The sequence below is a fragment of the Dendrobates tinctorius genome, unplaced genomic scaffold (assembly GCF_039654945.1).
Source record: "Dendrobates tinctorius isolate UK_male_01 unplaced genomic scaffold, ASM3965494v1 ptg000011l, whole genome shotgun sequence".
Lineage (NCBI taxonomy): Eukaryota > Metazoa > Chordata > Amphibia > Anura > Dendrobatidae > Dendrobates > Dendrobates tinctorius.
In genome coordinates this window covers 102744225-102770417 of record NW_027361679.1, presented here as the reverse complement: position 1 = coordinate 102770417, position 26193 = coordinate 102744225, and the positions used below count along the sequence as shown (strand labels likewise).

General features: G+C 45.4%; 1 protein-coding gene across 1 annotated transcript in view; it reads right to left on the bottom strand.

Moving 5' to 3' along the window:
• Positions 1-26193, bottom strand: part of ATP8B3 (ATPase phospholipid transporting 8B3) — an 807548-nt gene that overhangs the window by 439015 nt on the left and 342340 nt on the right. The window contains exon 8 of the mRNA XM_073545649.1: positions 4554-4626. Within this exon, the coding sequence (XP_073401750.1) occupies positions 4554-4626 (73 nt within the window). The remainder of the gene's footprint in view (positions 1-4553; positions 4627-26193) is intronic.

The following is a 26193-nucleotide window of genomic DNA, read 5'->3' as shown; positions in this document are numbered from 1 at the left end:
ACTACCCATTCCTGCTACTACATGTGGGGACAAATGACACCGCAAGAAACGACCTGGAAACCATCTGCAGAGACTTTGAAGACTTAGGCAAGAAAGTGAAAGAACTGGGAGCGCAGGTGGTCTTCTCTTCCATCCTCCCAGTGGATGGCCATGGAACAAGGAGGTGGAATAAGATTCTGCAGGTGAACAACTGGCTACGTCGATGGTGCCGTCAGCAACGATTTGGATTTCTGGATCACGGAGTGAACTACTTATACGATGGACTACTTGCTAGAGATGGGGTGCACCTTACGAAGACTGGAAAGCAGGTATTTGGAAGTCGCCTTGCTACACTTGTAAGGAGAGCTTTAAACTAGAACAACATGGGAAGGGAAGCAAAAGACCAGAAAAAGCCATACACCTGACAAATGCTACTGAGAACTCTGCTATTAGAAGTGGAAAGGAAGAACAAAGACGAAAGAATCTAATTAAAAAAAATATTGGAGAAGGAGAAACCAATCACAAACTAAAATGTTTCTATACTAATGCACAAAGCATGGGCAACAAACAAGGAGAATTGGAACTACTAACACAGGAAAAGAAATATGATGTCATTGGAATCACTGAAACTTGGTGGGACAATACACATGATTGGAATACAAGACTAGAAGGATACAACTTATTTGCAAGAAACAGACTTGATAAACGAGGAGGGGGTGTCGCATTGTATGTTAGAAATGCGTATATCTGCACAGAGATTGAAGCTTCAGAGACTGGGAGTTCTGTGGAAACTGTTTGGGTAAGAATACAAGGACAGAACAATGGAAAGGACACCATTGTAGGCATTTACTACAGGCCGCCTGTGCAAGCTGAAGATATGGATGAACTCTTTATGCATCAAATGGCCAAGTTCTCCAAAAAATATGACATAGTTGTCATGGGAGATTTCAACTATCCAGACATTTGTTGGGAATCTCTCTCAGGCAAAACTAACAGGTCAAGGAAATTCTTATCCTCTCTTGCTGACAACTTTATCTTCCAAAAGGTAAAGGAGAAAACAAGGGGAACTGCTACCTTGGATCTAATCCTTATAAACAGGGAGGAAATGGTTGAGGAGGTAAAAGTGGCTGGGACCCTAGGAGGTAGCGACCATGCTATTTTAGAATTTTGGATAACTAGAGGCGGAAGACCTGTGAAGACTCAGACGTCAAGGTTAGATTTCAGAAAGGCAGATTTTAAGGGATTCAGAAAGAGAATTGGAGGGATCCAATGGCTGGATATCCTTAAAGACAAAAATGTCCAGGAAGGATGGGAAATCTTGAAAAATGAAATTCTCAAAGCACAGTTGTTAACAATTCCGAAAAGAGGGAAGAATAGGAAGCATTTAAGGAAACCAGGATGGATGAACACAGAACTTAAGCACATGCTAAAAAGGAAGCAAAAAATGTTTATAAAATGGAAAGAAGGAGGCATATCTAAAGAAGAATATAATGCTGTCTGCAGAACCTGCAAGGCACAAATCAGATTATCTAAAGCTGAAAATGAATTGAGGCTTGCAAGAGATGTCAAAAGCAATAATAAAGGATTTTGGGGATATGTCAAAAGTAAAAGAAAAGTCAAAGATGCTATAGGATTTTTACAGGATGAAAATGATGAAATGGTAAGACAGGATGTTGAGAAGGCTGAACTTTTAAATTCCTATTTTGCATCTGTTTTCTCTCAGAAAGGAAATGTAACATCAACTGTTATTCACTGTCCTATTAAGGGAATAGAAGAATCCAGGATATCTATAAACAGAAAGATAGTGAGGAAACACTTAGCTAACCTAAATGTATTCAAGTCTCCAGGTCCAGATGAATTACACCCCAGAGTACTGAAGGAGATAGCAGAAGAAATTTTTGAACCCCTCTCCATAATCTTTGAAAATTCTTGGAGAACAGGAGAAGTGCCAGAAGACTGGAGAAGAGCAAATGTTGTTCCTATCTTCAAAAAGGGGAAGAAGGTGGACCCAGGCAACTATAGGCCGGTGAGTCTGACTTCTATACCAGGAAAGATCTTTGAACAAATTATTAAACAACATGTATGTCAATACCTGGATAAGAATGAAGTGATTAAACAGAGTCAGCATGGGTTTGTAACTAATAAGTCATGTCAGACTAATTTAATTTCCTTCTATGATGGTATTACTGATTGGGTGGATCAAGGAAATGCTGTAGATATAGTATATCTTGACTTCAGCAAAGCATTTGACAAAGTCTCTCATACAATCCTTATTGAAAAAATGACTAAGTATGGAATGGACAAGGCAACTGTTAGGTGGATTCATAACTGGCTTAGTGATCGGACCCAAAGAGTGGTCGTAAATGGCTGCACATCCAGTTGGAAGAATGTCTCAAGTGGGGTACCACAGGGCTCTGTCCTGGGCCCTGTATTGTTCAACATCTTTATCAACGATTTAGATGAAGGAATTGAGGGTAAACTGATTAAATTTGCTGATGACACAAAGCTAGGAGGGATAGCTAATACTAGAGAAGAGAGAGAGAGGATTCAAAAAGATTTAAATAAACTGGAGAAGTGGGCAGCAACTAACAGAATGGTTTTTAACAGGGAGAAATGCAAAGTACTACATCTGGGCAATAAAAATGAAAAAAGCATATATAGAATGGGAGGAATAGGGCTAAGTGACAGCACATGTGAAAAAGACTTGGGTATACTAATAGATCACAGACTGAATATGAGTCAACAGTGTGATGCAGCAGCAAAAAAGGCAAATGCAATTCTAGGATGTATTAACAGAAGCATACAGTCTAGATCACGTGAAGTAATTATTTCCCTCTACTCCTCTTTGGTCAGACCTCATCTGGAATATTGTGTCCAATTTTGGGCACCACATTTTAAAAAAGACATCAACAAACTGGAGCAAGTTCAGAAAAGAGCGACCAGAATGGTGACCGGTCTGCAAACCCTGTCTTATGAGGAAAGGTTGCAGGATTTGGGAATGTTTAGTTTGCAAAAGAGAAGACTGAGAGGAGACTTAATAGCTGTCTACAAATATCTAAAGGGCTGTCACATTGTAGAAGGATCAACTTTATTCTCATTTGCACAAGGAAAGACTAGAAGCAATGGGATGAAGCTGAATGGGAGGAGACACAGATTAGATATTAGAAAAAACTTTTTGACAGTTAGAGTGATCAATGAGTGGAACAGGCTGCCACGAGAAGTGGTGAGTTCTCCTTCAATGGAAGTCTTCAAACAGAGGCTGGACAGACATCTAACTGGGATGATTTAGCGAATCCTGCTTTGAGCAGGGGGTTGGACCAGATGGCCCAGGAGGTCCCTTCCAACTCTACGATTCTATGATTCTATGATTCTATGATTCTATGATTTTTGTGGGCAAAAAATATGATTTTTTTATTTTCACGCCCGGGCGTTATAAACTTCTGTGAAGCCCTTGGGGGTTCAAAGTGCTCACCACACATCAGAATTGTAAAAATTGGCCCGGTCATGAACGTGCAAACCACCCTTGGGGGTGAAGGGGTTAATCCACACATTTTGGAGCTGCCCAGTAATCACTTCCACCTGGTCATTAACTTTTCATCTGATCTCTTCTCTACTCCACCAAAAAATAAAACCATCTCCTTCTTTAGCACTACTTTTGTTAGTTATACATACTGTATTCTACTCCCTCCAATGGCAGAGTAATTGCCTCACATATTCTTCTAGCTACAAAAATAGCGATTACAAGATATTGGAAGTCCCCAGGAATTCCTGCCAACGAAGAGATAATTCAATCGATAAATAAAACTTTTGCTTTAGAAAAAATGATAGCACACAAAATAATAAGTTACAAGTTTTCAATGTTAATTGGAAGAGATGGTTGAATCATCTAGAAAACATTGTTCTAATTTAATAGTAGTCATTAATGTTTGCAATCCTTGTCATCTGTTGAATACAGCCCTGCATGTTATGTTGTATTTTATTTTCTGAAGGCTTAATCCCTATGTAGACTTCAATGTTTGTCAGTCTAAAGTTTGTATACGCTGTTTGTTGTTATTTTCTTAAAACCAAGTAAAAAGATATTGTTAAAAATACACCTAGAAAAATTCAATGAGGAGTCTAGTTTCCAAAATGGGGTAATTTATGGAGGTTTCTGCAGTTTTGGCATGTCAGGAGCCCTGCAAATGTGACATGGCATTCACAATCGATTCCAGCTAAATTTACGCTCCAAAAATCTAATAAGCACTCTTTCCTTTCCAAGAGCTGCCATGTGCTAAAACAGCAGTTTTAGAACACATCGTGTTCGGGAGAAATTGTGTAACAAATTACGAGGTCAATTTTCTCCTATTATCCCTTGTGAAAATAACAAACTTGGAGCAAAAACAACATTTTAGCTGATTTTTTTTTTCGCTTCCACATATAACTTGTAAATGTTTGAGGTCTATAAAATCTACATGATTATGGACATATCCCTTCTCATGGGTAGCAGACAAAAAAGAAAAGACCCTAAGTTTGATATATTATGCATGTTTACATATCCACACAAACAGGGAGCGGTGCCTAGTGGAGTCACTTACAGGAACAAAGTCATCCTTTTGTAGGCAGATAATGTCTCCAACCTGGATGTCCTTCCATTTCTCCAATAGGAAGCTAAAGATTAAAAGAAAAAAAACATGTTCATGTACTGTATATGTTAAGAAAAATTAAACTACAAGGGAAAAAAAAATAACCAGCACCTCTGAACAGAATTAAGCAAGTGTGAACAGATCCAAGCAGCTTTGATTGCATATTATACAAACAAAAGAATACCGCAGCACTCTGTAAGGGCGGTTTCAAATGTCCAGATATTTCCGGTACCGAAAAACACGGTACCAGAGATGTCCATGTGCAGTGTCGGACTGGAACACCTTGGGCCCACCAGAGAAAATCATTCTCGGGGCCCACTATGTAGCTACATAGAAATAAATACAAGACCACCAACTGTGCGGTAAAACACGCTAATATCAGGGTATAATATAAGGTAGTACACGTTTTAATTATGTAGCAGGAGTTGGGGTAGCCCCCTCATAGAATATAAAGCAGCCCCCTCGTTTAGTATAATGTAGCCTCCTCATAGAATATAATGAAACTCTCCATAGAATTCAATGCTGCCCCCCTCATAGGGTATAATGCTATATATATAGATATAGACAGATAGATATGGGATAAATAGATAGATCTATGGATAGATAGATATATAGATAGAAGATAGATAATGGATAGATAGATAAATACATAGATAGATAGATAGATAGATAGATAGATAGATAGATAGATAGATAGAGATAGATATGGGATAAATAGATAGATCTATGGATAGATAGATATATAGATAGAAGATAGATAATGGATAAATAGATAGATATAGAGATAGATAGATAAATAGATAGATAGATAGATAGATAGATAGATAGATAGATAGATATGGGATAAATAGATCTATGAATAGATGGATAGATAGATAGAAGATAGATAAAGGATAAATAGATAGATATAGAGATAGATAGAGAGAGAGATAGATAGATAGATAGATAGATAGATAGATAGAGAGAGATAGAGATATAAAAAAAAAACAAACCACAATACTCACCTCTCCTCCTCACTCCCACACTGATTCCAGCTTCAGTGTGTGTCAGGACCAAGTGACAAACCTCACACGCCTCACAGCTTCAGCTCTGCTACATCAGTATAAGATAGTTTTGTTCTGCAGTCCTATGTAAAACCACATTTTGACCAGGACCCTTGCTAAATGACGGACTTCCCCTTGCACAGCAGACAAACTCAGCTCTGCTACAATTGTGCAGAATAGCTATTCACCAACGCTAAGAAAACAGAGCAGGTTTTGCTGCAGTCCTATGTAAAACCATGGATGCCCCATTATGATAAGATCATGCAGTCCTACGTAAAACTATGGATGCCACATTGTGATACTGTCATGAAGCACAGACCTTCCTCTCCTCACCTGAGCGGCACAGCTCTGCTACATCCATATGGACGAGCTCTAGAGAGGATGCAGCGCCAGCGAGTCTGCCTGCAGTCCTATGCAAGGATCACGTGACCTGATCAACTCCGCGCCGTTCTCCTCTTCATCCACGCCGTGTGCCCGGTCTCATCTGCAGGTGCTGCTGGCACGGCCCTGGTGCGGTGTTCCCGGCCGCCTCTGCCGCGCTACTGCCCAGGCCCCAGACTGTCTGGATAGCATCATCGCCGGTCCCGGCTCCATCAACACCGTGCGGTGTCACGTGACTGCCGCCCCTCCCGCCATTCACTGCTCTGGGTGCCACCCTCATGGCTGCCATCAATGTGCCCGTCCTGGTGCCCGCTGCACGTCTGCCAGACATAGCGGCGCCAGCCCTGATTTAGGGCCGCATAGTGGCTTACTGGGCTGGGGGGACGGGGCCCCTGGGGGAGTGGAGACCATGAAATGATATTCACTGCTTCCCACGCCCCTGTGGGCGTGGGAAGCAGTGAATATTCATTTCTCTTTAGCAGTGGGGACAGGGGCTCCTGCCTCCTGTCACCCGCTGCTGCTCCGCTGGCACAGGGCCCCCATAGCAGCTGCATGGTGTGTGACACACCACTGGCTGGGGGCCCCTGGAGCAGCAGGGGCCCTAGGCAGCTGGCACTGTATGCCAGCAGGTGCGAGGGACCACAGGATGCCAAGGCCCACCGGAGAATCCTCCGGTTCTCCGGTGGGCCAGTCCGACACTGTCCATGTGGCACATCCGTGTGGCACACGTGTACCGCCCGTGTGCCGCATCAGTACCACACAGACGGCCGCAGAGAAAGTAGCACTATAGTAAGCACTGTTCCACTGCATGTGGTGCTGAATGTCGCTGTCATTCTTCCTGCTCTGCCGGCAACAGCTCGAGAAGGGAAAAATCAATGAAAACAAACCGACCACCGGCCACCGCATCTTGAGGCACGTTTGCCCCTCTCCTATATACTGACAAGCTCATTACCTTAGAGAGATCATTCTCCTCAATGCCTAAAGCACCATCGTCTTTTCTGATAGATGCCTATAAGCTCTACACAATCTATATACCACACGTAACTGAAGAAGGTCACATTGACCGAAACGTCTTTTTTCGTGCATTACAATAAACCGCCTTACAAATACCTTTAAGATGAGTGCTAGGTTCATATTTGTTACTGCTATCTTTAAGGGCATCGTGTGGAGATTTTCTGCTGAAGACCGGAGAAGATGGAAGTCTGCAGAGACAGCTGTGGATGAGAAAACTCATCATGGGGTCTGGGCAAGATGACGAAAAGAAGGAGAATAACTCCAGAGACGTCATCTATAAGGTACCTGGATGCAAATGTTATTTGTGATACTGACTAATTCTCATGTTTTTTTTATGTTAGGAGCATTAAAGGGGTTGTCCAGGTTTGTGCTGAGTCTGCAGTCATTCTATGTGACTGCAGACTTCTGAATTCTCACAGTGTGCACTGAATGCTGTTAGGATTCTCTCGCGCCGGTGACATACATGCAGTCACGTGCTGACTAGACATGCATGAACTCACTCAATGAACATGAATGGAGCGAGGCAGGGCATGTCTAGTCGGAATGTGGCCAGAAGTATACAACTCACATGCTTGTGCTGACATGACCGTGTACTCTTGCCACCGGGAAGGGAGAATCCTAAAAGTGTGCAGTGCATTAGTTGTGAGAATTCAGAAGCCTGCAATGTCAGAATTCAACTCTACAGGTTCCAGCAGTCATCATATGGACACTTCACTCATATACGATTTTCATACTTATGGTCCTGTGACAACGAGCTTCTCTTCCTGCTTCTCTCAGTTTTTCACTGATCATTGAGAGCATTAGGAAGAGCAGCTCATCGGTACATGACTAAGTGTGCAAATCGCATGTGTGCTTGGGGGGGGGCGCCAAACTGAATTCTTGCCCCGGGTGCTAGAAAACCTAGATACACCTCTGCAGTCAGCCATGGGCCATGCAAGAGACAGAGTCCAGGCCAGCATTTACAGCTTTGAAATTAAGTTGAAATTAAGATGTGGGTGAGGGACCAATGTAGGCCTGCTGTGCTGGGAGCCCTGATACTTTGTGCAATAGCTCAAACTGCATTTCTGCTCAGCCACACTCAGGAGACACAAATATCAGCTTGGTAGACCACTAACTAGTAACTTGAGGTGAGCGAACCTTTTAAGGTTCGGTTCAGCTTGATTCGCCGAATGTTTAGACGTTCCCCGAACAGTTTAATGAACGTACCCGAACCCCATTACATTAAATGGAAGGCCAAACCAGACATATACACAACACCATAAGGGGTGACAAAAAGCTTCCAAATAGCTAAAATTAGGGGCAGACACCATGAAAAGGGGCAGCAATTTACCCACAGTAGAAATTTGCAAATGGCACAGAAGCCATGGGCGGACATACCGCCGGTTCAACCGGTACGGCTGCACTGGGGCCCAGAGGCTCCAGGGGGCCACTGCAGGGCGGCTAATGCATACCTCCCAACTGTCGTGGGCGGGAGCTTATTTTTCGCGCATTGCCCCCCCCCCATGCACTGACCCCTTCCTCGCCCTCCCAGAGAGACCCACCAGCCACCGTAGCACCTCACTGATGAATCCCAGCAATGACGTCACTGGGCTGTTCTGTGAGCACAGGACCTTTGATGAGGTCACAGGAGGGGAGGAGTCAGGGGTCACATGATCAGGTGCCTCGTTGTATGCAGGACTCTGCTATGCTTGTTGTCGTCGTGCTGGATGGGGGAAGTTTATGTGTGGGGTCAGGAAGGGTTTACAGGGTGGATGTAGCAGAGCCATGTGTGTACGAGGTGTACGGAGCGGAGCTGTGTGTGTATGAGGTGTACAGAGCAGAGCCGTGTGTGTACAAGGCGTACGGAGCGGAGCCGCCTGTGTACGAGGTGTACGGAGCAGAGCCGTGTGTGTACAAGGTGTAGGGAGCAGAGCCGTGTGTGTACAAGGTGGACGGAGCGGAGCCGCGTTTGTACGAGGTGTACGGAGCAGAGCTGTGTGTGTACAAGGTGTATGAAGCGGAGCCGTGTGTGTATGGAGTGGAGCCACATGTGTATGAGGTGTACGGAGTTGAGCCGCATGTGTACGAGGTGTACGGAGTGGAGCCATGTGTGTACTGAGTGGAGCCATGTGTGTGCGAGGTGTACGGAGCAGAGCCGTGTGTGTACGAGGCATACAAAGCAGAACCGTGTGTGTATGAGGTGTGTGGAGCCATGCGTGTACAAGGTGTATGGTGGGGAGCATTCATACCTCCCAACTGACCCGGATTCAGTAGCACAGTCCCGAATTTGAGAGAGTCTGCCCCACTGCCCCGGCCGGGAGCTTACTTTTCCAGCAGACACAGGAGTACACGGCGGAGTCCCGAGGAGCACTTTAAAATTCGCGCGTGACATTCCACCGGAAGTGACATGCTAGAAGCTGACCGGAAATGAGGTAATTTCTGGAGGAGATTGTGACGGAACCATGGAGGAACTTCAAGGAATGCTTCAGATCCATCACCATGTCTTCCTCCGACAGCACGGACAGCGGGATCGCCTTGGACTCGGGGATGTTGGCCATGTGAGTGGATCATGATATGTTCTGCACCGGAAGGCTCAAGTGGGCACTACAAAGGGAGCCAGGCTGCCATAGTATCGTTATAGAATCTTTCTTTCTCTCTCTGTTTCTTTCTCTCTCTAATCTTTCTTTTTTTCTTTCTCTCTCTCTGTTCTTTCTTTCCTCTCTTTCTTTCTCTCTCCTTTCTTTCTTTCCCCTCTTCCTTTCTCTCTCTGTTCTTTCATTTGCTCTGTTCTTTCTTTATTTCCCCTCTTTCTTTCTCTCTCCCTCTGTTCTTTCTTTCCCTTCTTTCTTTTTCTCTCTCTGTTCTTTTTTTCTGTCCCCTCTTTCTCTCTCTGTTCTTTCTTTCCCCTCTTCCTTTATTTTTTCTTTCTCTCTCTTCTTTCTTTCCCCTCTTTCTTTCTCTCTCCCTCTCTGTTCTTTCTTTCCACTCTTTTTCTCTCTGTTTTTTTTTCTGTCCCCTCTTTCTTTCTCTCTCTGGTCTTTCTTTCTTTTTCTGTTTCTTTCTTTATTTTTCTCTGTTCTCTTTCTTTCCCCTCTTTCTTACGCTCTTTCTTTCTCTCTATGTTTTCTTTTTTCTCTCTGTTCTTTCTTTCTTTTCCTCAGTACCAGTCTGTGTGCCCACAGTACCAGCCACTGAGCCCATAATGCCAGCCACTGTGCCCTCAGTACGTCAGTGTGATCAGCAGTGCTAAATGAGTGTGGTTGAAGTGTGGACATGGGTGTGACTAGTTGTGAAATAGGTGTGGTTGGGGCGTGACGACGCCAGCGCTTCCTGTCTCTGACAAAGAGCAGCGCCGCTGAATGACATCATCATTCAGCGGCCAGCTAGCCACTGTGCCAGAGCGAGAAAGCACGGGCGCCGGTGATGTTGCTGACAGTTGAGAGGTGCTGTGTGTGTGTGTATATATATGTATGTATGTGTGTGTGTGTGTATATGTATGTATGTATGTATGTATATATGTGTGTAGGTGGAGGAGAACGCAATGATGGAGTGATGTGGAGAAGGCCATGATGGGATAATGGGGAGAAGGCCATGATGGAGTGATCCATGATGGAGTGATGAAGAGAAGGCCATGATGGGGTGATGGGGAGAAGGCCATAATGGGGAGAAGGCCATGATGGGGTGGTAGGGGAGAAGACAATGATGGAGGTGGTGGAAAGGGCAATGATGGGGAGGTGGGGGAAAAAGAAATGATGATGGGGTGGTGGGGGAGAATGCAATGATGGTGGTGGTGGAAAGGGCAATAATGGGGAGGTGGAGGAGGAGGAAATGATGGATTTGGTGGAATGGGCATTGATGGGAGTGGTGGCGGAAAAAGCAAAGATAGTGGTGGGGGAGAAGAAAATGATGGAGGTGGGGGTGAAGAGGGCAATGATGGGGTGGGGGAGAGGACAATAATAGAATGCGAGGGGAGGAGGACAATGAGGGGCGTGGGGGATTGGGATGGGAGGAAGAGGGACTTATAATGGCCTTAGGAACAGGGGGAGGTGGAGGAAGACATTATCGCTTATTATGTCTAACAGTCCCTTAGTAAATAGTGTACTCACTTATGTCTAACACAGTCCCTTAGTATATAGTGTACTCACTATGTCTAACACAGTCCCTTAGCATATAGTATACGTACTTATTATGTATAACACAGTCTCTTAGCATATAGTGTACTCACTAATTCTGTATAACACCATCCTTAGTTATATAGTTTCCTCTTTTATTATATATAACACTGTAACTTATTACGTACCATCCTCTCTAGTTATATATGGTGCCATCCCTTATTATATAGCTTCCTCTGCTGTTGCAGTGCCTTGCGAACGTATTCGGCCCACTGGAACTTTTCAACCTTTTCCCACATATCATGCTTCAAACATAAAGATACCAAATGTAAATTTTTGGCGAAGAATCAACAACATGTGGGACACAATTTGATGTTGCACAAAATTTATTGGTTATTTAAAATTTTTGTGGAAAGTCAAAAACTGAAAAGTGGGGCGTGCAATATTATTCGGCCCCTTTTACGTAATACTTTGTTGCGCCACCTTTTGCTGTGATTACAGCTGCAAGTCACTTGGGGTATGTGTGATGTCTGCTGAGCTGTGTACCTAATCCTCTCCTGCGTGATACGTTTTTCTGAGCTGTGTATCTAATCCTATCATGTGTTACTGACTGCTCAACCGCGTATCTAATCCTATCCTGTGTGATACTGACTGCTGAGCAGTGTATCTAATCCTATCCTGTGTGATACCATCTGCTGAGCCGTGTATCTAACCCTATCCTGTGTGATACTGACTGCTGAGCTGTGTACCTAATCCTATTATGTGTGTTACTGAGTGCTCAGCCGTGTGTCTAATTCTATCCTGTGTGATACTGACTGCTGAGCCGTGTATCTAATCCTATCCTGTGTGATACCAACTGCTGAGCCGTGAATCTAATCCTATCCTGTGTGATACTGGGCTCCCCCTGCAGTCTGTGTCAGAGGTGGTCTGTGTTGGCACGGTAATAAATTGTGCACATAAAAAATGTGCATCTAATCCTATCCTGTGTGATACTGACTGCTGAGCCATATATCTAATCCTATTCTGTGTGATACTGTCTGCTGAGCCATCTATCTAATAGTATTCTGTGTGATACTGTGTGCTGAGCTGTGTATCTAATCCTATCCTGTGTGATACTGTCTGCTGAGCCGTGTATCTATTCCTATCCTGTGTGATACTGACTGCTGAGCTGTGTATCTAATCCTCTCCTGTGTGATACTGACTGCTGAGCCGTGTATCTAATCCTATCCTGTGTGATACTGGGCACCCCCTGCAGTCTGTGTCAGAGGGTGGTCTGTGTTGGCATGGTAATAAATTGTGTTATTTACAGCTTTACAGAAGGACGATAACACCATAGAAATTATAAGAATAATAGGCAAAATTGTTTGGTGAATTGGAACGCGCGGGGTTAAAATTTCGCCTCACAACATAGCTTATGACACTCTTGGGGTCCAGACGTGTGACTGTGCAAAATTTTGTGGCTGTAGCTGCGACGGTGCACATGCCAATCCCGGACATCCACACATACATACATACACTTTTTCCCCACTATGTACCTAGGGGCAAAATTGTTTGGTGAATTGGAACGTGTGCAAATAAAATTTCGCCTCATAACATAGCCTATGACGCTCTCGGGGTCCAGACGTGTGACTGTGCAAAATTTTGTGTCTGTAGCTGCGACGGTGCAGATGCCAATCCCGGACATACACACATACATATATACAAACATACACACACACACATTGAGCTTTATATATTAGATTTTCGAGTAAAATGTAAATTGTTCAACGATATATGGACTCATGAAACTGAAATTGTATGAACAATTTATTGTACAAATGTATTGTCCTTTTGTAATTTACCTTAACGGGTGTATATATACTGGCTTGGTTGTATACATATATATATGTCATTTGTGGTTAATAAACGAATTTAAAGAAAAAAATGTAAATTGTTCTTTTAGTCTACAAACTTCTGACAACATGTCCCCGAATTTCCAAGCAATAAATTTAGGGGTTTTTTTCCTGAAAAGGAGAAATGGTCAAAATAAAAAAAACACAGTGCTTTCAAACTTCAAATAATGAAAAAAAAACAAGTTCATAATCATTTAGAAACAACAATACTAATGTTTTAACTCAGGAGGAGTTCAGAAATCAATATTTTGTTGAATAACCATGATTCTTTCCACCAGTCTTTCACACTGCTTCTGGCGCAAAAATTTAAGCAGTTCTTTGTTTGATGGCTTGTGACTATCCATCATACTATTGATTACATTCCAGAGGTTTTCAATGGGGTTCAGGTCTGGAGAATGGGCTGCCCATGACAGGGTTTTGATGTGGTGGTCTCTTAATTTTTGCCAGAGCTGTAGTAAGCCTCTGCTACACCTTCAACTACAGGCAACCCACCAGATGGAGACCCAACTTCAAGTCTCCACATTTCAAAAAATTCTTGCCACACACGACCAACGTGGCATCAATTTCCACAGAGTAGAAATAGTATATTAGGCCTCTTACACACCTTCAAATACAGGCAACCCACCATATGAAGACTCAACTGCGAGTCTCCACATTTAAAAAAAATTATTGTCACACACCACGAAAGTGGCATCAATTTCCACAGAGTAAAAACAGTATAATAGTCCTCTGACACACCTTCCACTATAGGCAACCCACCAAATGGAGACAGAACTTGAAATCTCCACATTTCAAAAAATTGTTTGTAACATCATCAGCAGGAGCAACAGCAGGCATATAAGCCACGACAAAGATGTCACAGACTGAAATAATGCAAGATGAATGCATGACACAAAAAACGAAACCATCGCCTAGTCTGCCCACTCTGAGACTGGGGTGTAAAAGTCATTGGAGATCAATGACTTGTTCATTTTGATGAAAGTTAGGCGGTCTACCCTTTCTAGAACTGCGATGCACACTGTGTGCTTCACTGCTGTCTTGGGGAAAACCACTCTTAAGATTGTCTACAAGTGTATTTCGATACTTCAGCATGCACATTTCATTCCAGGCAAGGAAACATCTGGCAAAATCTACTGACAACCCAGTATTCAGCACTATTTCTAACACTAAGAATACGGGCATCATGTTGAAGATAGTGCAGCAAGAAGGCGCTCATGTGTCAGGCGCTTCCATGTTGTACAAGTCCATGGCGAGTTGTTGGTGAGGTAACACTCAAGGTTGCTTCTTCCATTATCCTCTTCCTTTCTTGACTGTTGCATGTCCATCAACTCTTCCTCCTCATCCTCCTTCATTTGTTCTCCAGATCCTGCATCTTTACTAACAGTTTGTCTGGTACCATGAGTCCCCCTCAATCGCTGTAATCTACCCTTCCATGGCAACCGCTTGTGTGACGACAATCCGGAATTTTGAGATATTGTTATCCCTTTTACATCCTTCTCTGCTTCCACCTCTTCCTCTGGGACCACCACCTCCACATGCATACTATTCAATGTGTGCTCCAGCATGTAGATGACTGGTATAGTGATGCTGATGATGGCATATTCAATATTAACCATCTTAGTAGCCATTTCAACACTGTGCAGAGGGGTGCAGAGGTCTTTCATCTGTGCACTTTCTGTAAGCATTATTTTCATCACTTCTGTACTGTGTTGGCCAAGGCTATTCAAAATGACATACTGCACAAGGGCTCATTGCTGCTACCACATTCGTTGCAGCATGTGCAGAGTAGAATTCCACCAAGTCTGCACATCACATATCAACGGTTAACAGATAGTCTGAAAGACCTCTATAGCGATGATCCACAGATACGAACAGCTGAAGTGAGCACACAATGACCTTGCTTTCTGCAGCAGCACATCCAGGCTGGGATAGTGGCAGAGAAATTGCTGTACCACCAGGTTGAGGATGTGAGCCATGCAAGGCAAGTGTGTGAGGTTGCCCTGGTGTAGGGCCGCCATCAGGTTCGCACCATTATTGCACACGGACTTCCCTTTCTCCATCTTCAGTGGAGACAGCCATTGCTCAAACTCGGCATGGATAGCTATTCACAACTTAGCTATCCACAACTCTTGAGCTGTCTGACTGCGATCTCCAAGGTGTAATGATACCAGTGCTGGTGGACCTGCACTTCTGGGGTTAATGTTTTGATCTCAGTGCATACTCTTACTTGCACACCTGGGACTTATTATGGTGGCCTCTCATTGGTTCTGGGAAAGCTTCTTATAGCCTCAGGAAGCTCCCATCCCCGTCAGTTGTACTTTCGCCCTTGGCATAGAGTGGTGACCCCTTAGTGTGTTTGTGCTGTGTTCTGGTTGCTTGATACTCTGTGTACGACTCGGTCTGTTCTCTGGATATTGCTTGTTGGATTCTGCTTGGAACCTTCTTTGTCTGTTTGGTTTTGACCCCTGCTTGGCCCCGACTATCCATTCTGTCTCATGCCTGGTACTTTACTGCTATCTCTGTGTATGACCTCCGTTTTGCCTGACTCTGAGTATTTCTGTTTAGTGTCCTGCCATCTCTGCAAGCAGGACGCTAAGCCCCGCCCCTTGCAGTCACATGACCGGAGGTCCTTCACTGCTTGCTAAACTTCAGCGTCCCCAATTTCCTGTTTGTACTTTCCGGCTGTACCTGACCCCGGGCCCCCTTACAGTGCGTGTAAGTCCCTGCTCAGCGGAGGCTTCACGCCGGCGCTGACAGGACCCTGACACAAGGCATATTAATTTTAAAACTGCTTGACTGCGGTAAACCTGGCTGTGTAGTATGGAGTTGAGGGGGTGTACTGCAGGAACATGTGCTTCACTAAGAGAGAGGTTGAGGGTGAAAGTGGAGGATCTAGAAGAGGCGGGGGAGGCAGACGCAATGGAGGAAGTGTTATATAGAGAGGTTTGTTCACAGGCCTTGGGGATTTCAAGACTTGTGGAGCTGCTGGGTCGCCCTCACACCCAGGGCGGCGGGGTACTCAGTACCAGGCCCGCGGATCTCCACGAGTGGGGTTGTTGTCACGGCAGCTAGGACCCGGTCCGTGGCCCTGGGTGCCCATTGTAAATAGCAGAAATGCTCATTGACTGATTCGTGACGCCACCTGTGGTGTTCGGCAAGAAAGGTGTTAAGCCGACGCTGCAAGTAGATCCTCTGGGACAGATGGTGTAGTACAGCAATGATGTTGTGGCCCTCCACAGGTAGGGCAGAAGTCCCAGGGCAGTGTAGGTGAGGAGAGTAGGGGAGAGTGGTTTGGCGCAGGAACGGAGGACACCAGGGCCTGTAGTTCCAAAGCTTTACTCACAGTCAGTTGTGCATACAGGTGCCCGCATCCGTGCCGTGTCCTCCGGGTCAGGAGCTCAGTCAACTTCCTGGCAAGATGAAGTACTCTGTTCCAACACTCCACCAACATACGTGCCTTTTCTGAACGTCTCCCTTTTGCGCCTATAGTGAAGTACTCTCAGTACTGAGTTACACTGGAGTTCCTCCTGTCAGATGTTCCTATGAACTCTACTTGTACGGCAGACAGCTGTAGCCTGCTTCGGGGACTCCTTGCTACTAAGTCCCGGCTCACTCTCGTTGCTGTTGTGCCCCAAGTCTTGTGTGGGAATAAAGTGGTGACAACTTCTATTCCTCCGGTGTCTTCTGCAGGACCATTAGTATCCGTACAACCTCGGGGACCGGACCCCGGCCATGCGCTGTGAACTTGGGAAGTGTTCTGCTCTAACCCTAATCCTCTGTCCTCCTTTTCTCCTTATGTTCCATTCAAATCTATCTTTCTTATAAAGAGTCAGGTTTTCCGTCAATGTCTCTTTCCTGTTCCAGCAGACCCAGGTCACTGAGGCCTGCTGCAGCACTTCCGTCATCCATCCCACTCAGGGGATCTTCTCTCTCAGACTCCATGAGTCCGACTCTCTAATCCTAAGCTCTTCCCAATCTTTTGGTGCAAACTAAGCTCCACCCACCTCCCAGCACTCTTCGTGTTCCAAGCAGGGAGCCACCAAAGGTGCTTTGCTACACTACTATGTTGTGTGGGATGCAGGTGTTGGAGTGTGGTCAGGTGTCTCCACCTTACCTGAATAGTGGGGCACTACACCTCAGGAGGAGGTGCAGTACCTCTGTGGCGACTGAACCCTCAGGTGCGCCACACAGCCCCTTGACTGCCTGTCATGCAGCCACCAGAGTCGTGCAGTGCCCAGTCAGCGAGATGTAACGCCCCTAACCATGCTTGTTCTTCATCCTTTGTGGTCTCAAAAAAGGCCCAGACTAGCGCAACCCTTGCTGCTCCAGTGAACTGCAGACCCACGACCACTGTTCACCACAGCCAAAGTTGTGGCCAAGGATGCAGTGCTTGTCATGGCTGCATCATGTCACATCTGTGCAGGAAGCTGCAACATCACCTCCTCATTTTACTCCTCTTTCACCTCCTCTGCTGAGCTACTTACCTGCGTGCCACTGTGTTCACACCAAGTTTGATCTACAACCTCATCATCAGCCTCACTGTCTCCCACTGCTCGCCCTGAGAGTCACCCTCATCCTCTTCCTACCCTGACAGCAGAGTACAGTATGCATGCACCTCAGGTATCCAAGTCTTATCAGAATCACCTCCCTCCTTGGGGGGTTAATGTTTGGTAATGAGGGTCTGGATTCTGCTCGGACCCTATTTCATCCAACCCCGGTCAACCTGAAAAAAATTTTGGGCATTGGTGCAGATGCTTTCCTTCTCTTGAGTCTGTGAATCTTTGGAGCTTCTGATGCTCATGGAATAGAATGTGTGAACAGCTCTGCAGACTTGCCTGTTATGAATGGGTCACTGAGGAGGAAAACAAAAACAAGCTAAGTCACAGAAAACCAGAGAGGTTGGTAACTATGCGGATTGCAGACCCCTGATCCTAATCACACAACTAATAGCAGCTGTGGAGTGTACCTACGATGATTCTAGACGCCTCGTCACAGCTGGAGGACTAAATAAGCCTAAAGCAAGAAAAGGGGAAAACTAAACTGCCCCAGAGCAGACCCCAAAGGAATAGACATCCCCCACACATGTATTGACGGTAAAACAAGATGAAAGCACAAACACAGGTAGGCAAATAGGCTGAGCAAACGATGGGGCCCACACTAACCAGAAAGGACAGGAAAGGAAAGACACTGTCTGCAATCACGCCAAAAAAAACCTGCAAATAATGTCCAACACTTCTGATAGCAAAAAAAAACCTGAAGTCACTAGACTTTACCCACTATATCAGCACTCTGGCATATCCTGAGAACAGAGCAAAAAGAGGCCAATCTAATAAGGGACAAAAAGCAAACTGGCAAATACAGTAACATAAGAGTGGAAATTCAGCACAGCCCCAGCCGGGGCTGGCTGACCACACAAAAACTGAATAGACAAAACCAAATCAAATGTGGACATGAGCAGAAATAACTTAGCTTGAGATGACAGGAACTGAGCTGAAACCAAGACCTCAAGAGGCAGAAAAAATCACCAGCATGGGAATAGGGAGTCTACTGTCTTTTAAATCCAGTCTGAGACTCCAGATGTCCAATCCTCGTCCTCATTATCAGGTGGCAGGTCTTTGCTAATTAAATCCGCTTCACTACCTCCTGCCACCACCAGAGGGAGCCCGGAAAGAGAACTCACGACTGGCAGACCAGAAAATGTATTCACAACACTTGCCTATCTGTGGTTCTCCACAGTCAGTTAGGAGGTTGTAGAGTTGTGACATGGGGGAAACAAGAGTAATTGCGGTGCCACGTTTGAGGACTGTACTGTGTGTGATGTTAAGGGTGGGGGAAGAGGAGGACAGGCCACTTGATACAGCGCTTGTCATCCACTGGAGCACATGCTCTTTCTGCCCACATCTACATAGAGTGCCGCTGTGCGACTGCCAAAGAATGGGAGTCGAGTAGCCCATCCAGTAACAGAAGTTAACATTACCACCTACGCCACGAACACCATGTCTATTTTCCCTTCCACCACGACCTCGCTTTTTCCCACTTATGTTGGATGTTCCCTTCCCCTCTTTTAACCAGCTGTTTCACAACCCTAGAGCCAGACTTGTCAGTCACCTGTCACTAAATTAACATTCAGTATTTATTTGCTGAGTGTGGCTGGACCACAGAATTACACAAAGAATTTATATGCTGAAATATGGACTGGTGGCTGGACCACACAAATATCACAAAGGATTTGTATGCTGAAGTGGAAACCGGTCACTGTACCACAGAATCAGCAGCACTATGGATTTATATGCTAAAGTAGTGATTGGTCACTGTACCACAAAATCAGCAGCAGTATAGGTTTATATGCTAAAGCAGTGGCTGATCGCTGTACTACAGAATCAGCAGTAGTATGGATTTATATGTTGAAGTGGCGACTGATCTTTGTAGCACAGTGTTAGGCATCGGGTTCCTGCCTCTGCACATTAGGAATCCAGAGCCTTGCTTCTGCAGTCTCCCATTCAGTCTCGACTGCAGAGGAGGCTGCTCAGCAAAGGCGTCGTTCCCAGCGTCTTGCTCAAGCTAGTGCTGTCAGGTTGGTTGCTGCTGCCACCTCTGGTTCAGCTTTAGAAATCCGCACTAGCCAGCAGCGCAGCTCCAGAAACTAAGTCCTTTTTGCAGCCTACTGAGCATGCCCGTGGGACGACCTCTCCCTGGAGGTCCATTGGACCATCAGGAAGGTCCTGGAAGGAAGCTGCTATAAAAGGTTTGCATGGCCACTCGGCCATGCGCTAGTATAGATTATTTATGCTATTTGTGTGAAAGATGATGGAAGCATGAAACTGGTGACTGACTCATTATAACACCCCTCCCTTGGATACGCATGTTTGTAGGATTTAGGGTTTAGAGTCAGTGCCTAGTAGTGGCATTGTCTATGCGCCACTGTGCACCAGTACTCTGCACACACTAGCTTCCGATGGTGTCACCCACTGCAGGGCACTGTCGTACCGCAGCAAGTGACAGTCTCCGCCATTGCAGCGCTGTGTGCAAACCTGTGTGCTTATCTAGCCCTACCCTGGGTGATTAGTGGCATCCGCCTGAGCGGCACTGTGCACACTTGCACGCTTGTCTGCAATTGTATCCCTTGCTGGCACCGCAGTCGCGGCGCTGAGCGCTGATGGCCTACTCTAGTGGGACTCTATCCCTTGTCTCTGGGGCAGAGTCCTGTGACCGTTTAGCAGCACTCCCTCTGCCGGGTCCTGTGAAGTTAACAGGCTCCGGCATTTATTTATTTGGCTCTGTGAGGTAACAGAGTTTGTCCCTGTACACACCGGCTCAGTGGTTACCCCGCTGGTGTTCAGTTTGTGCTCTGCCATTACTGAGCAGCAGTTTTCCATCTCTGCACGGTGGACCCCGGGTTGCGATCGCACTTCCTTATATTTTATATTTAGTGCGATCCACAATCCTAACACACAGAATCAGCAGAACTGTGGATTTATATGCTGAAGAGATGACTGGTTGCTGTAGCACAGAATCAGAAGAACTATGGATTTATATGCTGAAGTGGCAACTTGTGGCTGCACCACAGAATTAGCACTCCTAATTTATATGCTGGAAGGTCGATATGACCCTATTTATCTAAACTAGCTGAGAAAAAACCTCTTAGCTAACTATCTCACTACTTGCAACAGCAGCCTCATTACGCTGTTACACTCACAAAGTGGCGCCAAAGCCACATGTCCGTTTTTTACATGGAGAAGGACATGTGACTTTGGCAGCCAAAGTCCTTGTGTCTGGACGATGTGGATGGTTTCTGCGCCATGATTGGCTGCCGGAATCTCCACACATTAAGCTAATTTAAAAAAAAAGGAATAACAGTCCAACGTTAATCTGACCTCTTCCCACCCCTTTCCCTCATCAAACACATTCCCCTATCCTAGCTAAAGTCCTAACAAAAGCATTAGTGGAAACTGGATAATTTACTGAACTTTGGCTGAATTTTGCTGAATTTGAGGAAAATGTTCAGAAATCCAAACAAGAATCGAAATGTGCAAAGTTCTTGCCGAATTTGCGATTGGCAAACTTTTTCCTAACAAGTTCGCTCATCACTATTCATGAGCGTCGACAAGAGTAAGGGTATGTCCGGGTCAAACATGGTCTTCTCTCCTCACTGGTAAATTGAGTGCACTTTTCGTGTATTTTAAGTGCATAGAACGTTAAGAAACATGATGTGGCCCCTTCCTAGCCTGTCAAGGGGTTACCGCAAAAGACAGGAGCCAGGAGACCACAACATCTGATTGCTTCTACTCCTGCACTGAAAAGAAGCACTTCACCTTATTTTTAAATGGTGTTAATTTCTTTTGGCAGAACAGGGGTTAATCGGCCATATTGGAAGCTCTGGAAGTCTAAGCTTAGTCACTACTATCCCCTATATGATATGGGTCCTGATTCAAACACATCATCAGAGCTAGCTCATGATGCATGGCTTGGAGGAGAAGTGTTTTGGTGCTTATTATGAGAAGGAGTTTGGAGGAGTTATCTGTGACTATTGCATGGGTTTGTTAGTGTGATAATTCCCTTCCCTCATCTTATTTTGTTTTTTCCCATCCTTACACCCCGATGCATTCCTCTATTATATGTGAGTGAATATTTGTATGACTGGTATATTCAGTTACCCATTGTTCGTGTTGCCTTGTTCGTCGTGTTGGTGTACTGCGGTGCACGGCAGCTCCCCTCTTCCCTGGGTGGAGGAAGAAAACAGACGAAGGGCTGATTCAAGAGATAAGGCAAAGGTGGCGGCCCCAACATCTTCATCTTCAGTAGAATTCCTGGGAATAGGTCAAGCTAGGGTGCCCTCTAGTGATAGGGACAGGAAAGGAGCCCCAGGTCACCCGACAGCTGAGTCGTGACATTAATACTTCCAGCATACAGCCACCCAAGAAATGGCGCCTCCATTCGATGTGCCAATTTTGGCACTTTGCCTCAGCTCTTCCTGATTGCTGCTTACCTTGGTGCGTTTGCAAGTGGGGTAATATTTTGGGGTTGATGTCAACTTTGTAATGTCCGCTGACATCAAGCCCAGAGATTGGTAATTGGGTGGAATCAGACACCCCAATTACTAACCCAGTAAGTAAAAAGAGAAAAAAGCACACAGAAAAATAATCTTTATTTGAAAATAAACTCACCAACAATTTCCCACTTTCATCCATTTATTCAAAAAAATATATAAAAAATAAATAAAATACACACCAGTCCGCCGTAGTCCAAATGCAGGTCCCACGATGATCCCAGTCTTCTTCATCCAGTCTATGGTGCTCCATTCAGAGAGCGCAGCTTGATAGGCTGGAACAGCAGGTACTGATGGTTTCTTGCTGTGCTCCAAGACAGGGTTCCCCAACTTCAGTTCTCAAGGCCCACCAACAGGTCATGTTTTCAGGATTTCCTTAGTATTGCCCAGGTGATAATTGCATCACCTGTACAATACAAGGGAATTCCTGAAAACATGACCTGTTGGTGGGCCTTGAGGACTGGAGTTGGGGAACACTGCTCCAAGAGAACTCAGCTGCTGTGAACTGAGGAGAATGCAGCAAAGCTATCTCAGTTCACAGCGGCCGTTTCTCACTAGGGCAATACGAGTGTAATACTGATGAGTGCTGTAGTGCAGACGTCGTGGGACCTCCATTTTTATTTTGGTGGACTGGTGTGCATTTTATGTATTTTTTTTTTTTTTTTTTTAATAAATGGGGGAAGATGGGAAACTTGGGGACTTTTTTTTTTAAATAAAGATTTTTTTTTCTTGCGTGTTTTTTTATCTTTTTACTTACTGAGTTAGCAACAAGGGTTTCTGATAGATGCCGCCCCATTACTAACCTCTGGGCTTGCTGTCAGTGGACAGTACAAATTTGACATCAACCCCAAAAATATAAGGGGGAAGAGCCGGGAAAAACACCAGAATTGGAGCATCTAATGGATGCGCTTTTTCTAAGGTGGCTGTGGGCTGCTTTTTTAGACTGAGGAGGGCCAAATATCCATGAGCCTTTTCAGCCAGAGAATATTAGCCCTCAGCTCTCTGCTTTAGCTTAGCTGGTTATCAAAAATGGGGGGGGACCTCATGCTGTTTTTTTAAATTATTTATTTAAATAATAAAAAAAACTGCGTGGGAACCCCTCTATTTTTGATTACCAGCCAAGATAAACCAGACAGATGAGGGCTGAAGCCCACAGTTGTCTGCTTAACCTGCATTAGTTCTCAAACATAGAGAGGACCCCACATCTTTTTTTTATATTATTTTTTTCACATGGTTCACAGGCCAATCACAGCCATGCCAATACTTGACATGGCTGTGATGGGGCTGGAAGTGTCCACACAACTTGTTGATTGCTTTCACTGCAGCCTTTCAACAAGCTTTGTGAGGGCTGCCGAACCCAAACAGTAACATTTAATTCCAGGAAAAGTTTGTGTTCGGGGTTCCTACACGAACATTAGGTTCCGGTATGGATCTCGAACTTTGCTGTTCGGGTTTGGCTATCTCTACTTGTGGACACTTTGGGTTTCACCAACTACATGGCAGCGTATGTCCCTCAGTACTCAGGACCCACTAATTTTCATGGTGTTCTATCCCCTCCTTACACCAGCATATGTCTCATAACAACACCCATGCCCTGACCAACACAGTTACTGTGAGTGTCCACCTAACGACCGATCTGTTGAAAAGGGCTTGTGGACAGGGACGCTATGTTTTTTTTTACGAGTGCATCTTTATACACACAAGGAAGAACAAAACAGGGAAGAAATAACCGAAGGACCCTAAACAGGTGAAGCGTTGCATAAACCTGACCTTGATTTGTCCCTGTCTGACCGTGGATGTTGGAACCCTAAAATTACGCAATAGTGCCCACACTGAACATCAGCTGGTCCATAAAATTGGTAGGGCCATTAGACGGCCCTCAATCAGAATTTTTGGAGGGCTTTCAGGTGGCCCACTACCATTAATTTGGGAGGGTCAGTGTAGGAAAGACTAAGTGGAGCACAAAGGGATGAGGGGAAGGGAAACCGACACTTGAAAACGGGGAAGTAGAGACCCCTAGGCAGATCTGTCTGTCCTAAATGTCCCTATACAGGTTCTGCACCTATCACCAAGCAGGAACCTAATCCCTGCCTGAACCTGGCAATAAGCCCTGCTTAGGGAAGGAAGGGGTGAGCACTAGTCGATACCCAAGATCACTAAAGACAGCTGGGATAGACGAACAAGGGGAACACATATCTTGAGTAGACTCAGAGCTGTAACACAGACATCCTCCAGCAACACCAAAGAGGAGAATAGCTGACTGCTGTAGCTCCAAGCCTCAACAGGGGGAAATGGGAATATCACCATCAATTCCCAGCAGCAGACTGGTAGTCTATAGACATCCAGGTCCAGGTGTGTCAGTTAGAGCTGGACATAGGTTGCCACTGGGTCAAAGAGGCAGAAGGATTAAGGTGTCTGCAAAGCCAAATGCAGAGACCTTCTGCAGTTAGATGCAGTGCGATTGTCTGTAGCTTCTGACATACCAGTGACAGGCAACCCTTAATCAATTTTGGGAGGGCCTTTTTTATTTAAAAAAAGGTGCAATAACTGCAGGAATCATTTTCAGGCAGATCATCGGTTAAGGCTGGTTTCACATTAGCGCTTTTTAAGCGCACGCAAGGCCGGGGGTAGCTCCGCCCCCGAGCCGGCTCTCTGCCCGGCGTGCCCGCCCCTTGCTTGTAGCGCTACCTCCTAGCGCACAGCGGCGCCTGCGATCGGCGCACCCTATCTTTAGCATAGGGTGCGCAGATCGTGCGCAGGCCGTGCGCTAGTTGCGCTTTGACCTGCGCTGCGCACTTTTGACGGTGCGCCGTGCCCGCCAAAATCCGAAAAGTTTGATTTTGGCGCGCACGGCGCACCGTCAAAAGTGCGCAGCGCAGGTCAAAGCGCAACTAGCGCCCGGCCTGCGCACGATCTGCGCACCCTATGCTAAAGATAGGGTGCGCCGATCGCAGGCGCCGCTGTGCGCTAGGAGGCGGCGCTACAAGCAAGGGGCGGGCACCCCGGGCAGAGAGCCGGCTCGGGGGCGGAGCTACCCCCGGCCGTGCGTGCGCTTAAAAAGCGCTAATGTGAAACCAGCCTTACAGTGTTGCAATTATTCTATGTTATCTGCCTCACTGTCTTTTTGCTACATATTTTGGCATTTTTGGACAGCAACAATACTGAAATATTAGGAGGAGGGGGATGATGATAAGGAGATAGAGAGTTCTCCTCCTTTTGGAGACAGGGTAGTCTTGACTGTTGGCAGTCTGGCAGAGATGGCCAACTTTGTGTACCTCTGCACTTCCTATGACCCACACATTATATGTATTTTGGACCACACTGATTATTGGTTATTCACCCTTCTCGACTCATGCTCCAAGGAGAACTCATAAATACATCCTCAAATTTTGGAGGGCTAGCAGCCAGCCCCAACTTATACATTTTTGGAGGACCAGCAGCTGGCCCTCACTCATAAATTTGGGAGAGCCCTCAGGCATCCCTCTACCTTACATTTGGGAGGGCCTTCAGGTGGCCCTCTACCATTAATTTGGAAGAGCCCTCAGGTGGTCCTCTGCCAAAAATTTGTGAGGACAAGTCAGGCGGCCCTCACTCAATTTTGGGAGGGACTTATTTTTTCTTAATTTTGAAAAGCTGCAATAACTGCAGGAATCATTTAGGGCAAATCATCGGTTGACAGTGTTGTAATTGTTCTAAATTATCTGCCTCACTGGCTTTTTGCTACATTTTCAACATTTTTAGAGAGCAACAATACTGAAATTTTACAAGGAGGAAATGATGGAGAGTCCTCCTCCTTGTGGAGACAGGGAAGTCTTGTCTGTTGGGATTCTGGCAGACATGGCTAACTTTATGTACCGCTGCGTTTCCCGTGACCAACTCATTATATGCATTTTGGATAATACTGACTACTGGTTATCCACCCTTCTTGACCCACATTCCAAGGTGAACTCATAAATTTTGTAGGGCTAGCAGTTGTCCCTCACTCATAAATAAACAAGTATTGGAGAACAACAAATATGCTCATCCACATGACCTACAGTACAGACCAAATGTTTGGACACACCTTCTCATTCAAAGTGTTTTCTTTATTTTCATGACTATGAAAATTGTAGATTCACTCTGAAG